This window comes from Poeciliopsis prolifica, unplaced genomic scaffold, assembly GCF_027474105.1.
Source record: "Poeciliopsis prolifica strain line A6 unplaced genomic scaffold, Auburn_PproV2 SCAFFOLD007, whole genome shotgun sequence".
Lineage (NCBI taxonomy): Eukaryota > Metazoa > Chordata > Actinopteri > Cyprinodontiformes > Poeciliidae > Poeciliopsis > Poeciliopsis prolifica.
The window spans coordinates 12145158-12155692 of NW_026562382.1; the positions used below are offsets into that span (position 1 = coordinate 12145158).

Here is a 10535-nt window from a genome sequence, read left to right on the forward strand (position 1 = left end):
AGACTAATTTAGTTTGCAATATAAATTCACATAATCTTAGGGAGTAACCTTTTCTGTGTTGCCCTTTATGTACGAGTTGCTAGAAATATGAATGATCATGGTAAATGGATTTCTAGGTGTTTTTCCTGCCAAGTATGACCCTCCTTTCTCTAAAAGTTTGGCTGAAGCCTGAGCACCCAGACAGAGTTGCTAGTTATGTGTATGAAGGAGTTCATTATGCAAGTTGGGTAAAGGGAGAACATTGTCTGTGCTGAAGGAAGAGTGGAGCACTCTTCTCCATTTGGAAATTATGAATGGTGGTCAGTTCATCATGCTGATGACTTGATTTGATCCACATTGTGAGATGAATATATGACAAAATACTCCTTTTAGGCTATTTGAGTTGCACCCCGACACATTGAAGTATTATTAAGTTACTTAAATGTCCACCCAAAACTCTCTGAAAGGACTATCTTACCTGAATTTACCAGAAACAGATCTTGTGTCCATGCACACAAAAAAACAGCTGTATTTATTTCATCTTTCTTCTTTTCCTTGCAGTCGATGAACTGTCCAGCCACAATGTGACCACACTGACGATGGCTATTGTGGCACCCATCATTGTTCTCATCATCCTTTCCGCCGCCGCCATCTTCGTGTTTAGACGCATCCACCGCAACCAAATGGAAAGGCTGACATCACGAGACGCCGAATACGGAACGATAGACGGACTAATAGCGTCTAACGTGGGGGAGAGCACTCTGGCGGTATGTATGGCATGATCCTATGGAGGTGACCCACCTTGATGTGTTTGAAAGGAAGAGATTATAGAAAATTAAACCAATAAATGTTAATAGTTAACTCAATAGAATTACCTGTTCTATTGAGGACAAAACTGGCATCAGTCAAAATTGTCTATTACTATCTAGAGCTATACAGCATTTAAATACCAACTGTCCTTGTAAATGTTAAGGATATTCGTGGGTGGTTCGTCTTTGTCAGAGTGCAAAGTGACAGTTTTTACTTTGACAAGACAACAACAAACAGCTGACTTAAGAGAACTTAACTTGTCTTCAGTCAGTTTTTTTTTTTTTGAGGGGAGGGGACTCCAACATATGGCTTTTCTGAAAAACTGAAACTTTCATTGTCCATCGTACACCAGACATTTTAATGATTGCTGAGCTTTTCTTTAGGAGTCTGGCTTTGAATCTAAAATATGGCTTCTGTTTTTTCAGTAATGGATGTTTTCCTGAGTCTGATTGAGGATACAAATTGCTGTTTTCTTAGTTCATTTCTCTTCTGATTAGAAAATAATTTCTGCTTGCTGTACTTGGTTATGTAGTCGACATAAACATTATGCAGTATTTTATGTGTTAACTTACTTTGATTAAGTGGGGCTTTTGCCTGCTGTTTGCACACACTGTTGACATAATAATGCATAATAGGTACTTGATGCATAATAAATGCCTGTTTGTGGAAATGTGGTTTACAACTTTGCTCTAAACTATACTTTAAATATGAAGCCATAAACATCTTAAATCCCACCACCAAGCTTAGGCCTCTTTTATTAAGGCATGTTGTTCTCAGATGTAGGTTAGTTTATAAGACTGAACGTCTGTACCGGTAATATTTAGGTCTTAAAAGAAGCAAGGCCAACATGTCTTCAAACATGATTCAACAGTGCAGGGCACGACCGAAAGCTGTGTACTTTCCTGATCGTAATCTCAAAACAGTTTTCTGTCGGAGGGGGAAAGAAATGGTTCTGCATGAATATTTGTGTGAAAGCTGTACTCGGGAGAGTGGGGAGGAGCAGGAGAGTGTTTTGCATCGTCTCAGTAAATTTTTTTTTTTTGCTGCCGTCTCCTAGAGGAATGTTTTTGCTATTTATTTTCTCTCCACTCAACTGTGGATTGTGTGTCTTCCAGAGTGTGGTTTGTGTGTTTGAGGACTGCTAAACTGATCCAGAGTTTAGGTGGAGCCCTGTGGTTAGCCTTTCGTCTGAAAAATGACTCTGCGGAGCATTTACTGACTCATACAAGGCAATCGAGATGAGCAGGAAAAAGTCAAAGTTTAGTCTGTGCCCAGCTGCAGCCCAATTAAAACCTTCCATGATTAACTGCCATTTTGTAAGAAATATATTCAGTTTTTGTACATTTTTGTACCATCAATGTACAACAACTTGCTAAAGTATTTAGCTCTTGAATTTTTTTGAAAGTTTTTTTTTAACTGATTTTATATGGTAGACCAACAGGAATAATGAATGAAAAATGTTAAGATTTCCATAGTTTCCAAAAGAAAAAAAGACTTTACTCTGTCACATCTAAATGCAGTGGTGTATTTCTTCAGTTTTCACACATTTTTTTGTGGAGTTTTTTAAATTATTTGCAACAACATCCACCTATTAGATTATTTTTTTTACGTAGAGTATATTTCAAATTCAAAAGAAAATGCTGCTTATGAAACTAAAATACCTTTCAAAATACTACTTGATTCACTGTTGGCTTGAGCACCATTCATTTTCCTGTGTGTGTGGGTACGACACTGCCGTACCCACAAGAGCAGAGATGAGGAAGACTGTACATAGATAGTTCCAACTGTGCATATTAAGGTGTATATGGTGTTTGGATTATTAAAATTAGTAGAGGTTTTAGAGGGCCCTCAAGTGGTTGTGGTCATCTGACAAGCTGGTAAACCTACGAAGATATGGATGTTTACGTTTCTTGAACAGGCCAGCAGGGAGAGCTTTGGAGCATCAGTTCTATGAAGAAGCATCGAAGAAATATATGGCAACTGTGAAGTTGCTGAAGAAATTCTTCGAGCGTTATCCCAAAAGATTTGAGATCAGTCTGTGTGTCTGCATACAAATGGATGGCACACTTAAAATTTTTATTTTTGAAAAATCTTAAACCTCGCATCATTTTCCACTTCACAGCTAAGTGCTGTTTGGTGTTGATGGATCACACGGAAATAGACAGACATTTGACGTAATGTGACAAAATACTTGGAAAAATACAATTCTGCACCACACCGTGTTTTCTTTCAGTCCATTTGGCAGTGAAGGCCCCAAATATGGATTCTTCTGCTTCAGCATTGTAAAAAATTTTATAAAAATATGCTTGACTACCTACCTAGCCATCCACTCTGACAATAACAATATTGCACTGCTCTGATTGCCTTCTGCTTACAGGCCTGTCCCTAATATAACCTCCTGGAAAATCTTTTTTTTTTTATTTTTTTAACCCATTTCAACTTTCTGCAGCTCTATGCAGAGTAAGTCATCATTTATTTTATGGCCTCAGCCTTGCATTCCTGTGTTATGATTCCAAATTGTCTCTCAGGCAGCTCTTGCATTATGCATCTGTTTATCTGAGCCATCACTTGTCTCTGTTTTCAATCTGTCTACCCCCCCTCCCCTCCTCTCTGTTCAGTCATTTGTTTTTGCTCAGCAGCTGCACACTTCGTAGCTATGCACTGCCCCCCTGTGGCAGCCTTTCGACACTGTGGAGTGTAGATGAGATAAAAATAAAAGGATTAGCAGCATTGCGCCTGTTTTGGAGTCTGGCTCTCGGATTAGATAAAATCTCCAGCGCCCACAGCAGTCACTGAGGAGGTGGAGGAGGTGGTGCCTCCTCTGTTGTTTACTCAGCAGGGGGCACTCTGCACCTCCAGCACACACATATATCTATCCCCCACCCTCACACACACACCTCCCAGTCTTGTCTAGGTGCCACATCAAAGACGGCTCACGTGTGTTAATCCCCATCTGACTCCCAGATGCTCTGTATTTCATCATTTGCAGTCCTGAGCCTCAGGATTTTCTTTTGGGCTGTTTTCATCAAAATGGCTTTCTTACCAAATTATACACAGGCTCGCACTAACGTAAACAGCCTCCTAACCCTGTATGTTTTTGGGCTTTTCCAGGATCTTCTGGATCACTCCTGCACTTCAGGAAGCGGCTCAGGACTCCCGTTTCTCGTACAGCGGACTGTTGCCAGACAGATCACTCTGAATGAGTGTGTGGGTAAGTTGCAGGTCAAACACTGTAAACTTCCTCTCTCCAAATATGGTCAGGTCCCGCAAAACTGAACAATCTGTGTTTGCCCTCTCACATTATTGTTTAGACAGGAACAAATCATTGATCCCCTTATCTGATAAATTGTTTCCTTGCACCTGATGAGCCTGCAAAACTGTTTATTTTGACTTTAAAGTGACATAATGTGTTATTTAAGTTCTTGAACAGTACATGCTCTTCCTGGGTCATCGTGATGACATTTTTCTTCTATTGAAACCTCACAGAAATTAATTTGTGGCCACTAGAGGGCAGAGAGAATCTGGTATTCACATATCCCACCAGAGTAGAGTCGAGTGTTCATCAACAAATCCTTCAGCTGAACATAGATATTTACTTCCACATTGTTGCTGAAGAGGCTTGTGTGCATTTTCATTTTTTTCTCCTCTTGTGGTTGTCCAGGTAAGGGCCGTTATGGTGAAGTGTGGAGGGGTCAGTGGCAGGGGGAGAGTGTTGCTGTGAAAATCTTCTCCTCCAGAGATGAAAAGTCCTGGTTCAGAGAGACTGAAATCTACAACACTGTGCTGCTGAGGCATGAAAACATCCTGGGTGTGTAGCATGTTTATCAATAACAAGGCTTTCAAAAATGCTGAAAATATTTTACTGTTTTGTTTTTTTTTTCTTGTGTGTGTTTTCAGTTAAGTCTTACTTAAAAAAATAATTGTGGTGTCTTTACAGACCAGCAATATTGTGTTTAGAACAGGGTTCTGGCTGCAACAAATCCTGCATGTTGCATAACAGTCTGAGGTTTCATTTAAAATCTGACTCCTGCATAATTTTCTGCTGGGAATTTCTACTGTAAAATAAACAGATGGACTGGATGTGTGAGGAATTTTCAGATTAAAAATGTTCCGTAACAATGTAAGAAATGTAAAATGTTTTTTATGATAGCTCTGAAATGTAGTAGACATTTTGTAGTGGATGCAGATCACTGTTCTGCAAATGACCATATGATTGGATCTATCTTTACCTAGGAATTGGGTTAAACCTTTCTAATAATTAAAGCCATATTTTAAAGTTTACGAAGATATTCTGCAACAAAACGGAAGTATATTATTGGGATTTTTTTTTTTTTTTTTACATACAAACAACCCAAGCTTTTCCTGTAAAAAAAAAAAAGTTTTAGAAGCCCTAATAAATCTACTCAGTAGGAATAGATTCATGTTGATTTAGTAATACAGGAACAGTTCATATAAATTTTATATTAAAAAAAATTTCAAAAAGGCTTGAGACATGTCGGTAAACGTGCATTTTTCCTTTCCAGTGAATTTCTTGTATCAAACTATAGATTTCCTTGAACTGCTAAAATATAAAACTTGACTAAAACAATATTTTATGTACTTGTGTTTTTGTTTTTAAATTGGTCGACTGCAGTCTTATTTTCTTACACACAAATAACCAGTCAGCGGCTTAAATATGTCTCTCTCAACTCAGGCTTCATCGCATCAGACATGACTTCCAGGAACTCCAGCACTCAGCTGTGGCTCATCACTCACTTCCACGAAATGGGCTCCTTGTACGACTATCTTCAGCTCAGCACCCTCGATGCGTCCAGCTGCCTCCGCATGGCACTCTCAATAGCCAGTGGCTTGGCACACTTGCACGTGGAGATCTTTGGCACGCAGGGCAAGCCAGCCATCGCCCACCGAGACCTGAAGAGCAAAAATGTATTGGTGAAAAAGAACGGACAGTGCTGCATTGCTGACCTGGGTAAGAATATTACATTTTGTGTGAAAATACAGCACAGAAATGTATTTTTGTATCTAAGTCAGATTGCAAATATTAGGACTGTGTAAAAAGTCTTTGTCTTTGATGTTGTGGGGGATAACATCAAAGTCCCATTAGTTTTCACTTAATGGGACTTCATCAAAGGCACTTAGAGGGTTTGTGCATCATGCCATTTGGCACGTTATCGTTACAGAAGAGGTTGTTTGAATTTTAAAGCCAAATAGTTTCAACGTCAGTGCAAATATCCCTCCATGCCTGTCTGTCTGCTAAGCCATATTTGTTGTTAAATTAGAAAAACAAGCAATACTAAATATATCTGATGCCTCTTAACCAAAAACTCATTTGCAAGACCTTGGAACATTTAATCTGATTCACCAATGTTCCATTTCACAGATGCTTGAAGCACATCTAATTCAGCTGAAAGGCTGGGTTAGATGTAATGAATTTGGCTGCTGATGACGTATTGTGCTGTGCAGACAAACACGGTGGAGGTTGTTTGTCTCGTCAGCGAGTTGTTGTTGTGTTGAAGTACATCCTGTGTGCTGCGACAGGGCTGTTTGCTCTAAATTAGCTGTGTTTTTTTGGTTTAATTCAGCTATATGAGTCCAGTGTGCTGTCTATGATATAGTCATTTAGGACTGGAGACCTCCCACTGACAATGCAGCAGGTTGTTGCCGCAAAGACACGATGTTGGACGTTTTATTTCAGACCATTTTCATTTGCAAATCTTAATTTCTGGAGGAAGAACCAAAACTTTTCTTGGTTTTTATTTCAGGTCTGGCAGTTATGCATTTTCAAGACACCAATGAACTGGATGTGGGCAACAACCCTAAAGTTGGCACCAAACGCTACATGGCCCCAGAAGTGCTGGACGACTCCATCCAGATGGACTGCTTCGAGTCCTTCAAGAGAGTGGACATCTGGGCCCTGGGCCTTGTCCTGTGGGAGGTCGCCAGGAGGACAGTGAGCAACGGTCAGTAGCTTCATTAAAACTTTTTACCTTCTGTCGCAGTGACAGTGATGAGCTGGTCATTAGGAAAACAGGACAACATAATGCAGTGGTTCCCAAAGTGTGGGGCGTGCCCCCTAGTGGTGATGCAGTGCCATTGCAGCCATTCCGGTGCCATTGCGGGGGCATCGGAAGCGGTATGGATGAAAAATCATTTTAAAAAACAGTTACACAAAATGCTTCACTATAAAGATGGTTTGCAGTATGTTTTGTTGCAACCTGAAGAGTGACACAAACTTCAGTGGAGTTTGAAAACAAAATGTGTGTATAGGTTTATGTCTGGTTGAACGATGTGTGTGCACAGTTGATTTTTTTTTTTGGGGGGAGGGGGATTTTAATGATCAATGAATAAGTATCACATTAAGGCCTCAATGAGCCTCCATTCCACCATGTTTTCTTTTAGATGTTTAGAAATGTTGGTTAGCCAAACATCATGCCAGCAACATACTGTCGAGATTTTTGCTGTTTTCAACTCTTTATTGTGCTACAATAAATTTATGTATTATTTGCCAAAGAAATCATTTGGAAAAGTACCACTCCATTTATAAAACCATTTCAGTATCATCTACATCTTGTCATGATAATATAAAATGTATGCAGACCCCTAATGTGCTGGTCTGCAGCAGCTACTCTGTGTATGCTAATTAATGTGATGTTTTGTTTGTCCCTAAAAACTTTCATTGACAAATAAAAGGAATCAGAAGCAAAATTTTCCATACTTCCACTTTTCCTTCTTGAATAAACCTCAGCAATCTAACTTTAGAAGACTAAATGTTTGTTGCATTCATCAGTGAACCATCGAACAGAATGTGACTTATCATTATTAATTTTTATTTGTTTTTGCTTGCTTGCATCCTCTCCTCTACATGTAGGCATTGTTGAGGACTATAAGCCACCGTTTCATGACGTGGTCCCCAGTGATCCCAGCTTTGAGGACATGAAGAAGGTGGTGTGTGTGGATCAGCAGAGGCCCAATATCCCAAACAGATGGTTCTCAGACCCAGTGAGTAACAAACAGTTGTTTCACTCACACATACTGATGTTACAACATATAACTTCATGCTGCAGCCATTGACAAATACACTGAATCATTTCTTCTCATCATGCAGACTTTAAGCTCCTTGGCTAAACTCATGAAGGAGTGCTGGTACCAGAACCCATCTGCCAGATTAACCGCACTGCGCATCAAAAAGACTCTGACGAAGATTGACAACTCGCTGGATAAAATCAAAATAGACATATGAGCCTTTGCTTGAGAAGAAGAGGCCTTCAAAGACATCCAGAGGATGGAACATCTTATAGAAAGTTTTAGAAGATTAAAGACTTCATGGGTTTAGTGCCCTTATAGTGGCACAGACCTATATTTATTTTAAAAATGCTAGGCAGGACACATTTTGGCATCCAAAGACGGCTCATGTAGTCTTGGAGAAAATGAAAACATCAATTCAATCTATGACATAGGAGCTGGACTGTTAAAAACCTTCTTCAAGGAAGAAACTGTTACCTGGGCATTTGAATAGGCTTATTGTTTTTTTTTTTTTTTTTTTTTTTTTTTGTATTATAGAAATGCACATTTTGTTTGCCATGTTTTTAATGCTTAAAATACATCTGGACATAACCGTCTCACTCTTCTCTTTAATTGTACTCCATTCATTTGCATTATGGTACATTGATATAGAACAAAACAGGCCAGTTTGGTAGCTTAATGTACATCTGCAGCAGAAAATTGCAATCAGGAGGCGTCATCTTGTACTAATGCACCAACGTTCACTATGCTGTAAGAATACGTTTAATCTGAAATGTGACATTAAGGTGCACGGCTGCGCCTCTGGTTCTTTTGCTTTCGCTGATGTGCATCATCCATCTAAAGGTACTGTGTTGCAAACAGTTTTATGTATTATGTTAAATTTACAGTTATATATATATTTTACAGCTTCAGACACACAGATGCTTCAAGTTTAAATAAAAGATTTGCCAGTTACTGCTGAATTTTCCAAAGGCCTGTAAGTAAGCCTGTAAAGCCTGTATTCTGTCTTAACGCGTGCATTGTTGTCCTAATGCGTGCATTGTCAAGTAAATGAAGTCAAACTGAAGCCTTTTTTTTATCATTTCTTGGAAGTTTTATACCAATTAGTAATTTCCATTAATTAAATAGAAAAAAATATCTGTCTCATTTGTCTTGATGGGGTTTCTAGAAAATATACCAAAAGTGGTGTCTTTGTTGCAATCTATTGCTGAGGAAAACCAGCAAGAAATTGGTGACCTTCACAAGACGTCAATCAGCTGATGTAATTCTTTCATTGCACCTCTATTTTTTTTAATACTTGTGAAACCTGCTCATAGTGTACGTCGGAACACTAATGCTGACTTTCTGCATCAGCATTAGTGTTGCAGAAAGTCTTGGCTCCAGATACATTTCAGAATCTAGAGCCACTTTACATTCTTGAAGTCAATTTCAGTTGCATATAAATGCAAAGGAATATTATTAAAGCAGATGGAAACATGATGTGCTCTTTGAGAACTTGGTAGATGGTTTTCAAATTCACATTCAAAAATGATCATAGTATTTGTACTGATGTAATATGCCCTGTATTCACTCAGATCAGAGCTTCATGGTTGCTTTATAGAAATGACTTTTCTGGAAAAACTGATTTTGGTTTGAAACTGACCATTTAAACGAGAGGACCTAAGCTGTTAGTCGTATGTGAACAAGATCTTCAGTTTAAATAATTTAATGTCTGACTTGTGTCAACAACAAATCTTACTCCAGAAATGTATGATCCTTAACCTGTGACTGATGACTCTTTCTTTTTCCAAATGGTCCAGTCACTGTGGTGATTACATCAGCGCCATATCCAGTTAGCACAAAGGGTCTGGTCTCACCTGCTTCCACTGCTATTTAGTCATCTATATTTACATAATGGTAAACATATCGCATCCCTAAAACTTTTTCACATTTGTCATGTTGGCTAAACACAAAGTGCCTCATAGTTGTGAAATGGAAAAAAAAAACAATGTTGAATTGTTCACAAATGAAAATCTGCTGCATCTGTATGCATTAAAAAAACAACTAAAGTTGCAGCTCTTTTTTTGGGTATGCGTCTACCCGTTTTCCACATCTAAAGACTAGAGTTTTTCACCACTTTTTTTTCTTTTCTTTTTTTTTTTTTTTGCAAAACACCCCAAGCTCAGATTGGATGAAAAGCGTAACCTTTCAAATCTTGCAAATGAATTTCAATTGGATGGAAATCTGGACTCAGATGAAGCCATTCAGACTCAAGAAAATGGCTCACACAGTTTCCTTCAACATCTTAAGATGTTTTATAACCTCAACCTGCATTGAGCGTCTCCACAGCCCTACCTGCTGTATTTACTTCTAGTTTGCTTTCATTTCCCACTTTATATTAGTTGATCACATAAAACTCCAATGAAAGACAATCAACTTTGGAGTTGCTATGTGGGAAATGGTTCCACTTTCTAAAAGCTTGGCAAAAGCATGTTTTCCATCGTGCTGATGAAGAAGCTCCTTCATCCCCTCTCTCTGCCTGGCGACACAGGCATCTGCTGTTGCTGTGGAGTCTGAGCAATGCAAGCACGACTCTGGCCAGAAGTCGCACGCAGTAAATAACTTCTTGCATGCAGACAAGTTTTGCAACGGAGTACAAGCTCAGCAAAGTCGAGCACCACTGTCAAAGGTGGCGAGGTTTCCCTCCATTTGGGCTGCTCATATCCTGGGACAGGAATTGCAAC

General features: G+C 39.0%; 1 protein-coding gene across 1 annotated transcript in view; it reads left to right on the top strand.

Annotated features, from left to right (window-relative positions):
• Positions 1-8949, top strand: part of LOC129361300 (activin receptor type-1-like) — a 29125-nt gene extending 20176 nt beyond the window's left edge. Inside the window, exons 6-12 of the mRNA XM_055032063.1 lie at positions 541-746; positions 3901-4000; positions 4451-4597; positions 5483-5758; positions 6552-6749; positions 7658-7788; positions 7895-8949. Of these exons, the coding sequence (XP_054888038.1) occupies positions 541-746; positions 3901-4000; positions 4451-4597; positions 5483-5758; positions 6552-6749; positions 7658-7788; positions 7895-8029 (1193 nt within the window). The 3' untranslated portion in view covers positions 8030-8949. The remainder of the gene's footprint in view (positions 1-540; positions 747-3900; positions 4001-4450; positions 4598-5482; positions 5759-6551; positions 6750-7657; positions 7789-7894) is intronic.
• Positions 8950-10535: the final 1586 nt, after the last annotated feature.